At 33.4% G+C, this 21,882-nt stretch overlaps 2 protein-coding genes and 1 pseudogene across 5 annotated transcripts; 1 reads left to right on the top strand and 2 right to left on the bottom strand.

The window, feature by feature from the left end:
* LOC138308258 (uncharacterized) overlaps nt 1-21,607 on the bottom strand; it is a 465,904-nt pseudogene extending 444,297 nt beyond the window's left edge.
* Nucleotides 522-6,956, top strand: LOC138307782 (carbohydrate sulfotransferase 14-like). 4 transcript variants are annotated; one of them, XM_069248665.1, is made up of 3 exons: nt 1,631-1,859; nt 3,778-4,988; nt 5,711-6,956. In XM_069248665.1, the coding sequence occupies exons 1-2, from the start codon at nt 1,775-1,777 to the stop codon at nt 4,953-4,955; spliced, it is 1,263 nt and encodes a 420-aa protein (XP_069104766.1). In that variant the 5' UTR covers nt 1,631-1,774; the 3' UTR covers nt 4,956-4,988; nt 5,711-6,956. The 4 variants fall into 4 exon arrangements, with proteins under 4 accessions (XP_069104767.1, XP_069104766.1, XP_069104765.1 ...); XM_069248664.1 differs by having other exon boundaries at nt 1,633-1,859; nt 3,778-4,968; XM_069248666.1 differs by lacking the exons at nt 1,631-1,859; nt 3,778-4,988 and adding an exon at nt 522-976.
* Nucleotides 10,162-12,858, bottom strand: LOC138307772 (uncharacterized). The gene is made up of 2 exons (XM_069248649.1): nt 12,349-12,858; nt 10,162-11,624 (listed from the first exon to the last, which is right to left on the bottom strand). The coding sequence occupies exons 1-2, from the start codon at nt 12,467-12,469 to the stop codon at nt 10,459-10,461; spliced, it is 1,287 nt and encodes a 428-aa protein (XP_069104750.1). The 5' UTR covers nt 12,470-12,858; the 3' UTR covers nt 10,162-10,458.
* Nucleotides 21,608-21,882: the final 275 nt, after the last annotated feature.

The raw sequence follows: 21,882 nt of genomic DNA on the forward strand, positions 1-21,882 counted from the left end.
AGCATGTTTACATCCCGCACCATTTTTGTTTTTCTTTCGTTCCGATCGATTCAAGCGTTTGTGAGACCAAACTGCGAGAAAATAACATGAAAAACCGGAATTCGTTCGTCAAAATCCGGAACTCGGAAAACAAGAGCGGGATCATTTTTTTATATATATTTTTCTGAAATTAAATTTTAGGAGCGGTAATTCCCGACGAACAATTTTTCAAATTGGTGTGGCCTTCTCACTCTGATATATTGGCAGTATTCTGTAGACAGTCTAAAATGTTCATTGCGTCAGATGTTGGATGTTGTTCGTAAATGAGTAGAATCTTTATACAGACATGGGAACAGCTAAACAAATTGTCAGAGAAAGGTACTGAATCATTAACCTGGTTCACAGAATTTGCCGATGTTTTGTCTTTATTAAGGAATATATTACAATAATTGATATCTAATTTTTTATTACATTTTTCGTAGTGAAATGTAAGATTTTATGGTAAAAACATAAGTGATATTTCCACTGGAGTGAAAATTTCACTTTTGATATTTCCACTCGCTAATGCAGCATTGACGGTGAAAATATCAATTTAAGCGTGTTTCTTGTTTGAAGAACAGTGGTCATTAAATCGTCACGTACGTTTTACAAGCCTCCATGTTTAACAAGGATCAACCATAAAGAACAATGCAGAATATAACACAAAGACATGTTTTTGTCTTGATGCACTATTAGGCCGTCATGCGCAACAGTTCTCCAATGGTATCTCGGTTTGTATCTGCTTGCTTCAACCAAACCTAAAACATTTAAACTACTCAGAACAAAGACTGACAGCTATATTCTGACTAATAAAGGTAAATACTAACATAATAGTAGGTTTCGTCAATTAATTTTCTAGGTACATGTGTACGTATGGGTGATCAGGTGGCAGAGTGGTTAAGTCACTCGCCTTTCACCTAGCTGGTCAGGGTTTGATCCCCGGCACTGCTGTGGAAAGGTAAGGGGTCATCTACACGATCACGTGGCCTTTTCTCCAGGCACTCCGACTATAAACCCCTCGCGCTATCGAAAGTGATTTGCTTGAACTATAAAACTTATTTCGCAATCGATTTAATATATATTAAGTTTAACACGTAACAATTTTGTCATAGTAATAGTCTTAAAATTTCTTTATATCTTGATTTAAAATTTGTGACAAAGATAACCAGACTTTTTTAACCGATTGAAATCCTTAACAGGCATTAAGAATGACAATAAACTAGTAGAAGAGCATGATCAGCTTAATTACATAAAATAACAGAAACAAATGCAAAATAAGTCAAATGAAAAGCAAACCAGAAATTTCATTTTTTTTATCAGAACGATATCAAACCCTTTTAGGTTATTCCCTTCTTCATTTGTTTTATCTATATTTTGTGACAAACCTACTTAGACTATTTTTACAAATTAAGATCCCAGGCAAACCTTATAAAAAGGACTATATATTCAAAGGAGAGCATGATCAGCTGAATGACTTGCGATATTCGAGAATCAAACAAATATATTAAAATTTAAAAAGAAATAAATGCATATTTTAAAGATTTTAAAAGTATTTTCAATGACATTTAATGCAACTTTAATAATTTCCATTACATATTTCAGTAATAAAGGTTTTGAACAATCTAGCGTACATTTGTCTAACACAATGTAGATTTGTTTTGAGATAACGGGCTATGTAGCGGGTACCTGTTTTAATGTCTGAGAACTCGTCAGAAGGAAACATGTTTGTAGAAGGCACCAGTTGATATTAGCCAGTATGTTCAAATTTACAGTGACATGTTTATTGGTTTCCCTGTCCTGTGTAACCATCGTATTTATGTGGTACATTACGACAGCTTACGGTAAGTCTCTCAATAAAAACTTGTCTGTTATTACAGTAATGGTCTATATACTTATTTACTGTGTAGTTACTGTACAAAGGTATGTCTTAAACGTGTCTGTTATTACAGTAATAGTCTATATACTCATATACTGTGTACTTACTGTACAAAGGTATGTCTTAAACGTGTCTGCTGTTAGAGAGAACTCCAATACTCTAAAATTACGGTTACTATGTGTGTTGATTTATCCATAACTATATATGAATAAGTTTTACAATATGTAGATATATTTACATGTAAATGTGATACTTTCCATAGCACTTGGTTATCGCTTTGAATGTTTACACACCCCAGGGTGTGTGGGTGTGTGTAAACATATACTGTGCATCTCAAACCTCTAGATAAATATCAAAATAGAAGTTAAGCAAAGGGATTAATGTTGAGTGACTGTTATTTATCGAATTTAAACAACACAAATGTCTCTTTTATTGATCCATTTTTTCATTTATTTTTATATTTATTGTTTTATTGTATCATCTAAAGTATTGCTCTTTAATTTCCAAATTTTAAAAAGAAATCTTTAAAGATCTTGTCTTCTCAAAATTGGAAATTACCCAATGCAAGTTTTTGCTTGGCAACCAATATAATTCAATCGGTTACTTTTCAAATTATTTAATGGTTGTGTGAATGCGTTATAAAGCTTTGCAATGCCAACACCTTAAACGAAACAATGCATTAAGATAGAGAACAGGTACCAATTGAAATCGAGATATGTTATTTACAACGTAACAGTAATAATGAGCCTGGTGTTGTTTCATCGTGGCATATTATGGGACTACTAAACTGACTCTATAGTCTGTGGAAATGAGAACACAGATAAATATCAATATTGATACAAATGTGTTTATATTGTGTGATTATCATCTACTTATATATTCTGTTTGTTAAATTGCTAAGGGAGTTGTGATCAATATTTTTATTATCAAGATGTTTGTAGATACAGGAATTAATGTTCATGTTTTGGAATTGTTAGTTTTTTTAGCTTTATAATCTTCCAATTTTCTATGTTAAAGCACACATTAAATACACACTACAACTAAATACTATAAATTTAAAATAATTATATTCCTTTTTTCCAAGTGAGAATAAGGGCAGATTGGGTGTTCCCCTATCCTAAAAACCCACCCATTCCTGTTTCCAATCCAATGCTATATAGTGTTTAAGGATTTTGATATTCATAACGTAGTTTCTTTCGTGATTGACAATTTTTTAATGCTGGGTGATGGAATTGTTCCTAATTATATTCTAAAAAAATACATTTACTAATAATTTTATGTAGTTTGCTATTGATTTGTTTGTTTGTTGGTATGTGAGGATATTATGATGTGCATATCATGTGTACAAAGAACACTGTCCTCAGTCGCAGTATACGAGATTTTATAATGTCCAGAAGACACATATAATATAAAGTACCTTGAGATAGTAAGCTGTTCGGTAAATCGTGTAGGACCCTTGACTTCACTGTAGTCCGAGCTACGAACAGAGAAACACAAAGCACAGCCACTGATGCAAAGAGGCCAAACTATTCACACCTAAACTAAAAATAGAATATTTCAAAAACAACGTCTATAATTTTGCTACACAATTATTCGTTATTCGTTATTCCGAATAACGTATAACTGTCTAACTTTACCTTGCTGTAAACATTTGTGCATATAAACAATATTACCAAAATCTTAAAGTTATAAGGTAATATTACCATTATCTTAAAGTTACATCTATCGCGAACAAAGCACCGACGCGAAATGTTTACCCATGCAAATCGCGAAATTGAGCACTCGTGTACAAATCATGTGATGTGATATCTATTCTGTAAACCGACGCTCTTGGTAACTAAGTTCAGCGAATATTTGTGGGTTTCTCTTTGTTATATTGGCAGATCTAAAGACAGCCAGGGAATTTTCTATACTTTCCCCAAGTAACGCTACAGTGACGAATTCAGTGGAAACCTCACAGATAACGACGACCGATTTTGATGCAGACAGAAACAAAGACCAACTATTCAAAGCCAGAAAAAAGACGTTGAGTGAGAAATGTGCTAGTGTCCAGGTTACTTCCCATTTGACGGCCTATCGTCCTGTAACAAAGGCCTTTTTTTATTCGTCGGAGGCCAAACTTGTCATGTGTAAAGTCCCGAAAATTGGAAGTACATTCTGGGCCCGAGTGTTTGTTGCACTGGAAGGTGAAATGTCACCTCGCCGCGCCTTCTTATTGGATCGATACGAGGTGCATGATGGGAAATACGAAATTGGATTTGTATTTTCAAAGGAAGCTAAGAAACGTGGATCTAAAATTGGTATCGTGTCTAGAAACCCTTATTCAAGACTGTTTTCGGCATATATTGACAAGATTTGGCTTCTGAGTGATTTGAATCAAAAATTCGGTAGGCGGTTGAAGAAAGGTCTCGAAGATGTTGGCGATGGTAAATGTGGATTCGCAGTAACTTTTCAAGATTTTTTGGAGTTTTCTTTAAACGCGGCTTATGCTGAAGGCCATTTTGACGATCATTATGCACCTGTAACCCGATTATGTGACCCTTGTAATCTGAATGTTGATTACATTGTAAAACAAGAAACAATGACTTCAGATGCTGAATTCATATTGGACAAGTTAAAGAGAGACAGAAATGCTAGTCGCACAGAGGATATCAAATTATTGATCCGTCATCAGGATCCACGACTCGAACTCCGACAGCTCATTAAAACTATACTCAAAGATCGCCGAAAGTTCATGATCGAATGTCCACAAATATCATCACTGATGCAAAAAGTCTGGACCGCACTGCAATTCCAGGGCGTCATTCATTACGACTCGGAATATCCAATACAAAAGTTCCGGGATTTAGGCAAATCAAAAAGCCATGAAAATGATATCACTTCTATAATCACTAGAGAAATTACAAATAGGCCAGTCAGTTTGCGTCAAAGAAATTTCCAAAGAGCAGACGCTGTAATTAATGCTTACAAGCAGGTTAATGAGTATACGATTGGGAGAATAAAGATGATGTACAAGCTTGACTTCCTACTCTTTGGATACGATTTAGAACCGCCACTTTAGCCTTAGACGGAAGGTGTGTTAAAATAAACAAATGTATGCACCTTACGATTCCTTTTGATAGATTCCTCTACCTATATTTGGTTATGTCACTCTGAGAAATGATATAATCTGAATGAATTTATGCATTCATTATCTGATTCAAAGAATAGCATAGCCAGTTTTTATTGTGAGTCAGAATTTTCGAGGTCGACTCAAACTAGAAAATATTTTTTTTTCATTTTTTTTTCCGATTTAGCTATAAAGGTAAATAATTCATCCAATTGTCAAATTTCCGTGTATCAAATTTTCGCGACCATAGTAATGTCCCCGAAACCGTAAAAATATCAATCACAAGAGAATAACCGGTTGTAGGGTATGCTTTTATAGTTAACTCCCCGGGGTTTGTGGAAGATTTCTGGAGCGTTTCGAAATTCGGAGCTAAAAATCGTGAAATCTTTCAACACTATTCTTTAATTATTTCATTACGGGTATTTTGTTCGTTTATTCTACTGGCATTTTGTGTTATTCAATTTCACAAATTCTAGATTTAGTAACATCACTGATTAGTTTGTGAATGTGTTCATATGTTATTGCGTATGTAATATATCTTAAATTACAACAAGATATAGTGTAAAATCTGCCTTTTCGACCACTTCTGTATAAAGACCAATTTCAACACGCTTTAATCTGTGTATCAAAACCATTTTAGTCACCTGACCGCTATTTTTAGACTGGTTTCACTGTATTCTCTTTATTCTTATTTTGATCTGTTTCAGATTTTAAAATTTCCCACGACTCCCGAAAGATGTATGAGTCTAACAATGTATATAAAATGTACGGCGGTTCCAATGTACAAGTTCATCAACCGGAAACGGATGTTGCAGTGGAGAAGGCCATACCACAGCGGTTGTCAAGGATACGCGCAGTGTGTAAATCAAAGATAGGAAAACACTATATATCAAAATATAAGACACATACCAAGACATTTTTCTATTCGAAAAAGCTACGATTTGCTTGTTGTAAAGCACCAAAGACGGGTTCGACACTATGGGGTGCCATATTTACAGCTCTGGAATCCCCATTGGATGTCGACGCCATTTTCCAGTTGAGCAGGATAGAACTGCATTACGGTACATACGAATATGGCGCTGGTTTGATTGCGGGGCGAATGCGAAAGCAAGGCGTACCACCACTTCTTACTACTATGGTAGCAAGGAATCCTTATACTAGACTATTTTCTGCATATATTGACAAACTTTTTCTGCTCGGAGCGATTAATCGAATGTTTGGCCTGAAATTGAAAACGGGATTTGCAATGATTGACTATCAACGCTGCGGCTACCAAGTGTCGTTTGTAGAGTTCCTGAGTCGTTTGGCAGAGTTGGGAATTAAACGCGGAGAATTCGACGAGCATTGGTCTCCTATCTACCGTATATGTGATCCTTGTTCATTCCAATACAATGTAGTGTCAAAACAGGAAACGCTGACCCGAGACGCTGACTTCACGCTCGATAAAATCCAAATGAAAACAGAGAGAAAAAATAGCATTAAGAAAATTCTTCATTCCGACGGACTATACGCTAACACAATCTTTTCTCTGATCTCTTCCTTATTGGCAGAGTATCGTTTATACTCTACGGACTGCCCAGACAGGTTTGTATTTCTCAAGAAAGTTTGGAAATCTTTACAAATGCAAGGGCACGTTCATGAGCAATCGAGATTCCCATTAGAGGCTTTTAAAAATCTCACAGATTTAAATGATCCAGAAATGGTGACTTCTGTCATAATGCAGAATTTAGATACAATTCCTGTCTCTGAGGAACAACGCGTACTTCAGAGACGAAACGTGCTTGTGAATGCATATAGAACTGTGTCACCCGACGTTCTCAATGATATCAAAGACATTTACAAACTTGACTTCTTGATGTTTGGATACAGTGAAAATCCTCCGTCCTGAATAAATATTTACATATTTTCCATCAGCAATTTATTTCACGGCCGATGAATAATTTTAATGAAATAAAGAGAATAAAATATGTTTTGTGCAATATTTGTGTGTCAAATTTAGTAGTGTTGCATTGTAAATAATTATATTTCATACGATCCCTTGGTTCAGATAAAAGGCATGAGGCATGGTTGTAAGTTATAACATTTCACTCAGTCCTTCTATAGATAGGAGTCATTTATAAATTGATGATAATCAGTCGAGTCTATTCGATGAAAACAACAACTGAAAATTGTATTGAGAACACTGACAATTCTCGGCGTGAAAATACCCATGTGGTCTGGAAGAGGTAGCGTTTTATGTCTGACCGACGGCACATGTTGTACAAAGATAGATTAACACCTGGTAGAGTTGGCCAGGGATGGGAAAAATTATAAATTATCAGACAGCAATACCTAAACGTGTTGACGATGAACAGCAAGTAATATTTGGTTTCAACTCGATTCCTGCTTTGCTGTTTCCACCTTCGTGTATTCTAAAATGTATAAGTTAATTAATATCTGAAAAGATGGCCTTACCAAAAAGATCGAGTGATTTAATTATTATAAATCGATGATTAGAGTGTTTCGAAATGTAAGGTGCTGAATGGCAATTTTGTCTTATTTACTTCGGTCATTTGACCATGCATCAGTTGATATTGTTACTTTTCGTCTGTATATGCACACATCAAATTAACTGTTTCAACTGGTAAATTAATGAACACATAAACGGATAATAAAATGAAATGTTTATTTGAAAAAAAATCAATAAAAAATAGCAAAACTGATATTACAGTACAGCCGGTTATTTTGGCGTGCATTATCTTTTCGTGGTTTCGCGGTATATTGCCTTGTCGCGAAATTTTACAAATGCATTTCAAATTTCAAAACCGCTAAAATTGAATAAGTCCATTTTTAGCACAAATCGCGAGACGTGAAAATAACCTGCTATACGGTATATCGATAGAAAATCTTACAATTCAATACTAGACACCAAAACAATATTCTCTATAATGAACATGTTACAATACTAGACACCAAAACAATATTCTCTATAATGAACATGTTACAATACTAGACACCAAAACAATATTCTCTATAACGAACATGTTACAATACTAGACATCAAAACAATATTCTCTATAATGAACATGTTACAATACTAGACATCAAAACAATATTCTCTATAATGAACATGTTACAATACTAGACACCAAAACAATATTCTCTATAACGAACATGTTACAATACTAGACACCAAAACAATATTCTCTATAATGAACATGTTACAATACTAGACACCAAAACAATATTCTCTATAACGAACATGTTACAATACTAGACATCAAAACAATATTCTCTATAATGAACATGTTACAATACTAGACATCAAAACAATATTCTCTATAATGAACATGTTACAATACTAGACGCCAAAACAATATTCTCTATAATGAACATGTTACAATACTAGACATCAAAACAATATTCTCTATAATGAACATGTTACAATACTAGACACCAAAACAATATTCTCTATAATGAACATGTTACAATACTAGACACCAAAACAATATTCTCTATAACGAACATGTTACAATACTAGACACCAAAACAATATTCTCTATAATGAACATGTTACAATACTAGACATCAAAACAATATTCTCTATAATGAACATGTTACAATACTAGACATCAAAACAATATTCTCTATAATGAACATGTGACAATACTAGACACCAAAACAATATTCTCTATAATGAACATGTTACAATACTAGACATAAAATAATATTCTCTATAACGAACATATTACAATACTAGACACCAAAACAATATTCTCTATAATGAACATGTTACAATACTAGACACCAAAACAATATTCTCTATAATGAACATGTTACAATACTAGACACCAAAACAATATTCTCTATAATGAACATGTTACAATACTAGACACCAAAACAATATTCTCTATAATGAACATGTTACAATACTAGACACCAAAACAATATTCTCTATAACGAACATGTTACAATACTAGACACCAAAACAATATTCTCTATAATGAATATTTTACAATACTAAACACCAAAACAATATTCTCTATAATGAACATGTTACAATACTAGACACCAAAACAATATTCTCTATAATGAACATGTGACAATACTAGACACCAAAACAATATTCTCTATAATGAACATGTTACAATACTAGACACCAAAACAATATTCTCTATAAAGAACATGTTACAATACTAGACATCAAAACAATATTCTCTATAATGAACATGTTACAATACTAGACACCAAAACAATATTCTCTATAATGAACATGTTACAATACTAGACACCAAAACAATATTCTCTATAATGAACATGTTACAATACTAGACATCAAAACAATATTCTCTATAATGAACATGTTGACAATACTAGACACCAAAACATTATTCTCTATAATGAACATGTTACAATACTAGACATAAAAACAATATTCTCTATAACGAACATGTTACAATACTAGACACCAAAACAATATTCTCTATAATGAACATGTTACAATACTAGACATCAAAACAATATTCTCTACAATGAACATGTGACAATACTAGACACCAAAACATTATTCTCTATAATGAACATGTTACAATACTAGACATAAAAACAATATTCTCTATAATGAACATGTGACAATACTAGACACCAAAACAATATTCTCTATAATGAACATGTTACAATACTAGACACCAAAACAATATTCTCTATAAAGAACATGTTACAATACTAGACATCAAAACAATATTCTCTATAATGAACATGTTACAATACTAGACACCAAAACAATATTCTCTATAATGAACATGTTACAATACTAGACACCAAAACAATATTCTCTATAATGAACATGTTACAATACTAGACATCAAAACAATATTCTCTACAATGAACATGTGACAATACTAGACACCAAAACATTATTCTCTATAATGAACATGTTACAATACTAGACATAAAAACAATATTCTCTATAACGAACATGTTACAATACTAGACACCAAAACAATATTCTCTATAATGAACATGTTACAATACTAGACACCAAAACAATATTCACTATAATGAACATGTTACAATACTAGACATCAAAACAATGTTCCCTATAATGAACATGTGACAATACTAGACACCAAAACAATATTCTCTATAATGAACATGTTACAATACTAGACACCAAAACAATATTCTCTATAATGAACATGTTACAATACTAGACACCAAAACAATATTCTCTATAATGAACATGTTACAATACTAGACATCAAAACAATGTTCTCTATAATGGACCTGACATATCAGTAGGTAATCTTACAACATTAGATATCAAAACAACATTAGACAACGGCAGGATTTCTTCACATAAATATTGCGTAAAATTCACTTTAAATTTCAAGTGAATTTCACACGAACAGGGGCAAAAAACTCACATTGAATTCACGCGAAGAATATTGCCTGTGTATAATGTACCTGACATAAATTAAGGTGCCTTCCGTTTCAAATCCCCAGGAGGAGACGAAGAATCGTACCCAAACATTATAAAGTCGACCTTATACGCCACCTTGATCTTATCCATAGTGACCTGATTGAGGAGATCATAGTGTCTAAATTGTTCTTGTCGTTGGCGATCTCGTTGTTCTATTGTTAACGGGTTATGTTTCACATCCTCCCGAATTATACGTATAGTATCGGTAACAATGGTAGGTCTACCTTTCAACTTCACAAAAAATTCAAGTGGGAATTTCGAATCGGCATGTAGAATTCCCTGATTTTGAAGAGATCGCCATAGTTTGTATAGCAGTGCTAGCGTCTCAGGACAATCCTGTTTGTGATGCCGGTGGTAAGCCATTGTTTCTGTGACGTATTCGTCAAGATAAAGAGAACGCTCATCAATATCACCGTCTAGTAACTGATTTATAATTTTTCTATAAACTGGATTCATTTTTGTCGCATTCATGATCTGGAAAATATCATCCGTGAGTGTTTCTTGTTTAAACATATACGTGTATTTGACGTTACAAGGCGCACATTGTCTCACTATCGGCAATTCTAAATCCGCGTTATAAAATCCTGGCTTTAGGATATTTTGCAATAAATAATCCGCATAGTCCTGAAAATCCACTTGAAAGCCACAAATAAAAGACTTCCCATCAAGAGTCACTTTATCCATAGGTTTGCGAAAAGTTCTTCCAATCTGGCGATTTAATTCACTAACAACACTCATCCCCTCGATGTAATGAGCTAGGATTCTATCATACGGGTTCCTGCCTATGATTATATAGTTCACATCGACTTCATCTCTTTCCCTTAAAATATCAATGTTTATGTTGAATTTCAGATCATCTATCGAATATTGTGTCAGGTCGAATTTCTTTTTGCCGCTCGGTAGCTTTGAGTCCAGGATGTTCATTATTTTCGGTAGAATTACAGTTCCTAGATGGCGTGTTTTACAGACGGCAGCCTTTACTCTGGGATAGTAGTGGAATATATCCGGAACAGGCGGGAATACTTGGTGGTAGGATTTTACACTCTGCATGTTGCACACACTGTCCATTTGGATTTTGCGTTCTTTGAAAAGCTTTCTCATTTTCGTGAATTCCATTCTTCTTGTACCCTGTCCATTTTCGGCTGTCCATCGGAGAACAACTACAAACACAATTCAATCATCTCTTTTAATTACAAAATATTTCCTGGCTGGCAGAACTTGATCAGATTCATCAAATATCAGAACACGATTTAATAAGGAAATCAATTCCGATTACATATGATACAAAGGAAAATTAGTACAGGGTCAGTGAACCATGACTGGGTAGAATTGGGATAATACCTGTAAATGTTTACCATGCATGTCGGTAAAGTCGGTGAGAAAAAAAGCTTTATATTAAATTTCTATTTCAAATATATACGTCGGATTCCGACATGGATAAATGAACATTAGAAGTGTTACTACGTTATGTCTCCGTGAGAACAGACAAATGTGGTTGGATACCAAAGGATGTCAGTAAAGTCAGTGGTCGGTAAACTCAGGTTTTACTTTATAGCGAACCACATTGTCTTACATAGTACATTGTATCTACTTTTTGCACTGACCATATCAATTTACATTGTTGTAAAATAATGTCACTGAACTGGTATTAAATTAAACCACGGAATTATTCGATCTAACATTTCCGTCACATAAAATATTTATTTCACAAAATTGTAGTTTATGTTCCACATGGCCGATTTTGTCAAATATATCTGTCATGTCTTAATTCTTCCTATTCTTCCTAAAATATTCTTCCTAAAAATGGTTGCATTTAATTGTTTTCCAAAAACAGAAACGATAGCCATATACGAAAATCACAAATGATAATGAGCACAAAGTTACCTGCAAGTTGACTTGAATTGATGAACCAAAATAGCCAGATGGTAGATATAAAAGGCAGCATAAGTAAAATCCGCTTAATGGAGAGTTTGTTTACTCCGACTGTCACTCGGCCACCGGCCATCTTACCGGTTCTGTCTGTGATATAGCTTCTCACAAAGACCAGCCATTAGATAATACAGATGTCATATCATGAATCTGCAAATTCTAACATACCCACTCGAACAGGCATTTAACCCGCAATGTGAACTTAGGTCAATGGCCATTCTAAACCATTTCTCAGGCAAGTGCTCCCGAATCTGCTGTGTGTACATTATTTCCGCTATTTCGGATTTAATTTAATTCAATCACTGGTTCTATGGGGATAGAATGACACCTGAGGTGCGATACAATCATCGGGTTAGTATTTAGCACTATACAGATACAACTACTTGACATATGTTTGATTCTCTGCCACATTCTGACGTAATTAATACAATGACCCAATACCAAGAGGCACTGACTATCCAGAGAATTCTGCCAACAGATGCCAATCAACATGTGAAACTCTGAAGGAGTATTTTTTAATTTGAAATCAAACTGACATGGCGTTTCCAATCCAGTAATAAATTCAGCATTATAAAACAATGGTTTGACAACGTCCCAGTGATGACGTTATTCGTGTATATTTTTTGTTTATATTTAAACCTACTAGACACATTTATTGAACTTTGAACTATTTGTCTTTTTACTGGACCGATTAGTGTTGTATAAATAGACACGTGGCTCCTGGATTAAGAACAAAGTGTATATATGTTAACTCTGGTCCTCGTTAACTGTGATAGATCTGTTATTCCATTCTTAAAATCCAATCACGTGGATTGTATTTCAATCCATGACTTGTCTATGACGTCAATTGTTGGCTAAATGCAGAACGAACTCTACTGCTCATTTACCTGATTTGGTATATCTCATATGCAATCAAACCAAATTTAAGACACTTGTTTATCTCATATATCGAGTACTTGTACATTGTTACAAAACTTTAAAATGAAATAACTGAGTAGAAAAGCATCATTAAGCTGGTCACAAGAAATACTGCAAAGCGTTTAAAATTCGATTAGGTTGAATTTCACGGTTCATTGAATACGACACATTTTTGAATTTATACGATATTATTGGTCGTAAGATGTCTCTGAATATTGAATTTTTCATTGGAGTTGAGGAATTAATAGCGAAAACAAACCACTCGCGTAAAACTACAATATACACCAAATCGCTTGTATAGTTGAGTGATGAGTATTATAAACAAATAACACCAATGTACTGTGAATGTTACATTTTCCTTGTTTAAATAACGTAATGAATACGTATATAAACCTCCAAATTATTTTTGAAAGTTTAAGTTAAATTTGCTATACGAGAATGTGAGCGATGCGGGTTGTATAGGAGTTAATACTGCAGAGTATCATAGGCTGAGGTTTTCACTCAAGCATACACAGACATTTGTATTTAGATTAGTGTTTGTCGAGAATTCAAATTCTTTGCAAATTAAAAAAATATAATGTTAAGTTGTTATGCCCAAAGAACGTATAAGTGTAACTCTAATAAATAAGTTATCTTCGTGCCGGGGTTGATCTGTATGGGATGCAAAGGTTGTGAAGAGGATTGATTTTTTTTCCCCACAATATTTTTCATTGCAGAGTTGACATACTTTTGAAATGGCCAATCTGGTGGTAATTTGAACGGAATTTGAATTTATCTAGCGTTATTTATATGAGAACCTTGATTTAGTTATAGAACACGACAATCTGATTTAATTGATTTTTTTAATTTACTTACATTTAAAATTTCCCACAATTTCCTTTTTTCATTTATCTATTTTTCTTGCAATCGCTGAGCAGAGCTTGATAATAATACAATTGTTTCATACTGTACATATCTCTTAAAGATGCTCGATCGCTGACAAATGGTATTTTTTCTCTATCAAAAACATGAGCAAACAATTTAGTATTTTTCTTCAGTTACAAAAGTTACTTACTTTACACCATTACCACATTTGAAAAGTTTGAGCTTCTAATTTCATTTCAAGATCAAAATATTATAAAATAATTAATTGTATCCCGAAAAAAATCCGTGGCACTATGTCTTATATGGAATGAACTATTGATTGCGCATGCACCAAAAGCAAATAGTTTATACCCTATATTACTTTTTGTGATTATTAGCCATATATATATACTTGATTAAACACAAATTATTGTTCAAATGATGAACATTGTTAATACTCTGTCAGCGGTGGAGCATCTTTAAAACCACTTTGATGCAGTATTTTTGACTCGTTTCTATGAAGTTATTGAGAATATAAACGATAATATTTATCTAGCGTTATTTATATGAGAATCTTGATTTAGTTATAGAACACGACAATCTGATTTAATTGATTTTTTTAATTTACTTACATTTAAAGTTTCCCACAATTTCTTTTTTTCATTTATCTATTTATCTTTCAATCGCTGAGCAGAGCTTGATAATAATACAATTGTTTCATACTGCATTTTTGACTCGTTTCTATGAAGTTATTGAGAATATAAACGATAATATTGTACTGTGAAAATTATCTCGAATGTATTTACAAGACAGCTGCGAAATGTATATTTGCACTTGTTATGTTCCCTGTCAAGTTACAACAATATATTCTATGAAAAGTGTGATATTGATCTTTTTGCCTGCCTTGAAGACATGATTTGTAAGTACAAAGATATTGGTATAATTATTGTATGCGGTGTTTTCAACAGCCGAACGGGTAACCAAAAAGATTATATTAGCGATGATAAAATTAGTGATGTTACTGCTGATACTCTATGTAATGTAGTAAATTATGTTCCTGACTCTGAATTAACTGAACGTACTAACTCAAATCCAGTTACAAATCAGTTTGGCAGACAACTCATAGCTCTATGTAAAACTACTGGTCTGAGGATTATAAATGGTAGACACAAAGATGACTCTATTGGAAGTATTACATTCTTTAATAATCGAGGAACCAGTCTAATCGATTATGTTTTAACATTTGATGATTTCATGCCGAATATTATTTATTTTGAAAGTGGGATTTTTAACTCATTCTCCGATCACTCTCCAGTCTGTTTAACTCTAAAAACAAGTGTACATGTGACAAATATCCCGACTGATGAAGATGTCAGCAAGAAAAATATAACCAAAGTACAATAGAATAATGATAATATTATAGATGACTTTTATAGACTTTGAATAATAATAGACCACTGTTGTTGAATTGCTGAACTTGTAATGACTTTAGCCAGACTGGCATAAATTATTGTGATGAAGAGTTTACCAATACACTGAAAGACCTGTTATTAACTTTAAAGACTGTTGTATATTCAGAAGGTACTCAGAGTGAAAAAAATGCAATAAGAGATGATAAGCCATGATTTACCGATGAATGTAAATCTTTGTATATACATATATATATTTACACTTGCTAGGCTTGGTCACTATACGCTAATACTAGCCGATTTTGTTTACCATAACTGCATGGTAACATTGAACTTTGAACTTGCGTAAGGAAATGTTCTGTGCAACGTAAAAGGACTACCTTTTTTTAAAAGAAACACATGGCTTTGTTTACATTTTGACGCAACATTACGTGTATATTGTTGTTTTTCATAGAATTTTGGAAAAATGTAAACAATATATACATGTTTTATATTTATATATGATTCAAACAATTTTTAAATTAACAATTGTATAAAGAAACGGAAAAATATCCCGACCGGGGCGACGTGCTTTCATTTTTGTTAAAAATGATGGGTGTCAAATGTAAACATTACCTCTGTGCCTATGTTCGTCCTACGATCGAGCCTTTGGGGTGGACGGGTGTGAGACCCTCTGATAGAGGTCAGTTATAAACATATCCTCTTGTCTTTGTTCTTTGAGTATTTAATCATGTGTATTATAAAACATGCACCGCTAATAATCCACGTGTTGACAGTTCCGCGTCACCACAAAATATATTGTATCCATCGAACACAAGTGAATTTGTTTCATCTATCGATGGCGATATGGATCTAAGCGTAGATTATATAATCACATGGCTCCCAAGGATGTAATACCGTCAAGTCAGACGACATCTCAAACACATTGAGCTACTTGAAAATCGGTGTTTTGCCAACTTCGGCAAACTAAAGTGTGTAAGCGTGCGTCAGCTTCGCCTCGCTGCACAATAACGGTCACCGAGTTCACACATGTGGCCGTGTACAAATTCTTTATGTTATTACGCTATATATTAACTTTTAGCAAAATTGAATATATATTTAAAGTTCTGATCTGATTAAATAAAATTATCTCTGAAATTTACTTTGTTTGTCATGTTTATTTTACACTAAAATATTGAACTTTTTTGTCGTCGCGGATGAATAATTCTACCTTACGTGAAGCGTCACCATTCGCTGTTCAAATGAGTAAGCTCCTCCCACTTTTGACCGACTTTTATTGAATAATTACGTCACTTTCAAATGACGATTTTATTGCATAAAATATAAATAAAAAGTCGTGTGAGTGTAAATATAGGGATTGGATTTTGTTTTTATGTTAACCATGCTTGTATGGAGCAATTCCTCTAAGAATATATTCAATATGGGGCGCTAACGCGCCCCATAGAATATATTCTTAGAGGAATTGCTCCATACAAGCATGGTTAACATAAAACGAAATCCAATCCCTATGTAGATTATAAAAAAGCATTGTCATAATTTAACAAATGTCAGAATGAGAGAAACCATGCATGACACTTTATTATGTAAAACACGTAGATATAAGAAAATGGAACTGTAATTGAAACGAGATTATAAAACTCAACGAGATAACATGCTTTTTTAAGGAAATCAAACCCAAAACATTTCTATAAAACTTTTCAAAAACGGAAAAGTATACTTTGAATGAACATTATTTTTTCCAATATTTTAAAAATTTAGCATCTACCGAATGTAAAGTAAACGATGACGTGAAAGAATTTTTGAGTAATTATGATGCCAATATACCATCTGATATGTTTCATGAGCTGGATTGTGATATTTCTGAAGAACAAATTGAGAATGTTATTAAAAAAATAAAGCTCTGATAAAGCATGTGGTCATGATAAGTTGTTGAATGATTTTTTTTTGAAAGAAAAAGAAATGTTAATGCCATGTATTGTTGTCCTCTTTAATAATATACATTTATGAGTGGTTGGATAATATCAGGAATGAATTATTTAGGTTAGAGCTAGGATATTTATGGAATGCTGTTCATATTGACTCATTTAATGAAAATAGAGTACTGAATATAATCAAAATTCGAATGATTGATAATTTTCAACAATATCGTCTAGAATATATCAATTTGTCACCTTAGTGTTCTTTATACAAATATATTTGTGGTGAATTTTGTTTGAAATAGTATTTTACTATAAATTGCAAAAATTAGATTATCGTCCCATAAATTAAATTTGGAAACCGGTAGAAATATAGATAGACAAACTTGAAAATGTATATGTTGGGATAATGATGACATTGAAGACGAGTACCATTTCACAATTAAATGCAATAACTATTCAGATATTAGAAACCGTTTTATCAAAAAATATTATCATACTAGCATGGCCAAATATATTCAACTTCTGGAAACAAGAAATAATAAAGAATTGTCTAATTTAGGAAACTTTGCAGTTTTCGCCATAAATAAAAAAAGAATAAATACTGTTTGAAACAAACGTAGAAACACCCTCTACACTAGCGGAACGGTCGTGCACGTGTTGGGTGTATGTGTACTACGTATGTGTCGTGTGTTAAATATCTATGTTATTGTAAATTAGGTTTTGTTGCACTGTATATATTCATGCATCTTTTATGAACCGTAAGGTTCGAAGAAATAAAAGAATTGAATTGAATTGTGTTTTAATCAGATTGAGAACACAATAACTGACTTTAATTGAGCTGTTACAATAGCATGATAAACTTTAACATTGTGTTCTATTGAAAATCTCTGAGTTGGTTGGCCTCTATGGCTTTAACTCCCATCTCTGACGGCGCTGTAGTGGCTGATAGTGTCAAGTTCGTATGTCTTGATTTCCAGTCCCATATTATGTTATCCATTGTTATTATACATAAACAACTAAAGACAAACGTACAAATGATCATATTTATTTTATTTACATATATTTTAACATGTGGCAATCAAATATATCATTAGATAATAAAGTACTATGATAAGTACCGGATACCTACTGTAATATCTCACTAAAACGTTCTCCTCTCCGTGGTTATGTAGGGTTAGACATGTCGGTTAAGATATAAATATTCACAAACATTAAAGGCCCATTACCTTTCCGGAGCAAAATATAAAGGTTTCTTAAAAACATTAATAACATCAGAAAATGCATGCCGATGACCTAAAATAAGGTTACGACACCAAACATATGCAAGATTTCCTGCGTAATATATGAAAACAGTGGAGAGTCAATTCGCTGTTTTGCCGTCTAGTGCAGTGATAGTCAACTACCGCGCGGTATTTAGGACGAAGGCGGGAAACATAATACGACCCGCGTTATGAAAATAAACATTTTATTTATTTTAATCAAAACGTTCAGAAGGTGATGATGAATGTAGTATTAACGGTAAGTTAATAATTCTTAAGACTCTACAAAATTATCGATCTTGTTTTACATTCCCATTTAAAAAATTAAAAGCCGTTTCGGAAAAGGTAGTGGGCCTTTAATATGCACAATACATTCATATTACTAAAATAAATTATTCTACAAAGAAATTTCAACTAAAATTCAAAATGCATAACTGGCCAGCATTAAACGTATTTCTCTTTCGAAATATAGCCGACATTCAACGGAAAATAAAGTGAATAATTAAATATATATACATAATTGTATGTGTGTGTGTTTGTGTGTTTGTGTGTATTAAAATTAAAAAACTTTGAAAATGTTCCTGCACGCATATCGTAAGAACACGTGCTGGAATTACACATACTTAGGACCAATACTTTTCAATTAGTTGTCTAAACATTCAAAACTACTGCGCAGTACTAGTATCCTATTACTAGTGTCCACGTTCGAGTTTTTTGTCCAACCAATTTCCGTGTTCACTGATCAAATGCAGGTCTGATTATAGATAATAGACTTGTTATAATTGCCAAGTTCCGGTGTCAACATTTTGTAACCTTGAACATTAGGGGACTAAAGTTAGCAATGTATAGTTTTTCGTTATTCCAATCTCCAATACCATAACCAATTATGTAGCAAACAAAAATGTGTAGTTTGGCATAGCACTTGTTCGGTAAGTATTTTCACCAATGAATACCTCCTAATAATAAACCGTTGGAAACAGTTACACTAGGGCCTATGCGTAAACTTTAATTTTAGTGTATCAAAACGAAACTTATACTGGGCCATACCGTGTACGGGTTACTTTCGTTGGTCAAAAATTTAATCTAAAAAAAAAAGAAAATAGAATTTTCGCTGTTTAAAATTTTCGCGATAAGTATGAATATACATGTTTACAACATTCTAAATATTTCGCGGATCAATTGTTTGGTGATCATACCAATGTTCCGCGGAATCGCGAAAATAATATCATCCCCGAAAAATAACCGGCCAAGCAGTATCTTTACGATAAATACAATCTATCAACTTCACTTTGATTTTACGAAAATCCCATACAAATCCTAAAATTATCATCTCATAAACATATTGATTTGGAACTTGATAACACGATAATATGAGGTAATCATGTAATTGGTACCAATAATTTAATGAATATTTACATTTTCACTGCAGTCCCACTATGTAACCTTACCAAACACAGTTGGCAGTCATAACACTTAAAGTCAGAGTGTACTCTACATCAACGAAAACCAATATCCTCCATTATAACATAAAAATCTATTCAAGTTAATTGTTATAAATAGAAGTGCATATATAAAAACTACACATGCTACCTCGAGCTCCAGACAATTTTTTATGTCCAACCAAATGAAAGCATTAATATGCATAAAAAATAGATAGACGAAAACGGTCCACCGACACAGTTGTTGTCCATAATTACATAACAGGCTCTATCACTCGACCTTGTTTGTGCACTCTCTTTTTGTAGCGGTGTGTCCTTGTCCATGTATCCAAACTGAGCATGCTCTGACTTTGATTTCATCTGGGATAGGAAACAGACACAAAACGTGATGACCGAAATCTTCCAATTACAAAATTCAAACATTGACTGCGTTCTCCAATCTTTCTACCATTATAAAAATAATAATGCTCCCACCGTTTATTGAATTCCCTCGACATCTTGAATCACAGATTTTTCTCACATTTCCATGATGTAATTTATCGCTTGAATTTTGTCCACTAAAGCAGTGAGGAGAATTGTCCAACTACAGCATCAACCATGAGATTGACTCCTGTCTTTAGCTGTTCAGATGTCTTCAATTGCACTACCTGTTGGTTAATAGGTTGATCAGTGTTAGACTTCCGCGGCCCTTCGTCATCTCGCATTGGGTTCTGTGGATCACTTACTTCTTCGACATGCTTGAAGGCATGAGTGTTATGTTTCTGTGTAAAACACATTGAGCACATAACAACATTGCACGTGCTACAGTACAAGTCACATGACTTGCCGGGGTGTATTTTACATACCTCAATGGTTTTGGCGTCGCCTTTGCTTGCCTCCTTAATGGGTACGATGCGGTCATTTCGGGTTTTCTTTCCGCGTTGATGAACGTTTTTACACTTTTCACATAGATTTTCCTGGCAGTCATTGCAAAACTAGCGAACATCTTCAATATTGTCACATAATGCGCACGTGTATGGCACGTGCACTTGAGCACGGCGAACAGAGCGTTTACTTGCCATAGTCAGTTAGTAGTAAACAGGTACCACGACGTTACCTGTATATTTTCCTTTGTGTCAGACGATAAAGGACATCTGAGTCCTACTCTCACAGTTAGTCCGTTTTACTAAATGATATTTATAACCGTACTTCCTGGTCCAGATTGTTGTTTACCTTCGCTACTGTTACCTTGATAGGCTTTTAACAATGTGTTCAATGTGTGTACTTGAATGGCCATGCATAAACATCACAATTAAAACAGTCCAGGTTTAAGTGTGAGGTGAAGAGATTTTAAATTGTTCGCAGTATTAAATTTCTTTTTTTTTCACATACCGTGTTATGTCAATAAAATTAACCTCTGATTATAGATACCAACAAGTATACCAACCGTCACTAGTAATACTACTGCTTTGGACGTACAAATGCATTCATCGAAAGCTATAAAATAATTAACAGCGAAATTTTGAGCCATTTCGTGGCGCTATTTTAAGAGATGGATTTTCATCAAAAAAGTAGGCCTACACAACAATGAAAAAAAATCAATTTTGGTCATAAATTAATCAATCATGGATAAATTTCATAATGATTTCAAAACGATACTATATAATACCATTTGATCGCAAGCTGGAGATTATGAAATCAAACGCTTCAGGAGGCATGCAAA

This window comes from Argopecten irradians, chromosome 14 (genome assembly GCF_041381155.1).
Source record: "Argopecten irradians isolate NY chromosome 14, Ai_NY, whole genome shotgun sequence".
Lineage (NCBI taxonomy): Eukaryota > Metazoa > Mollusca > Bivalvia > Pectinida > Pectinidae > Argopecten > Argopecten irradians.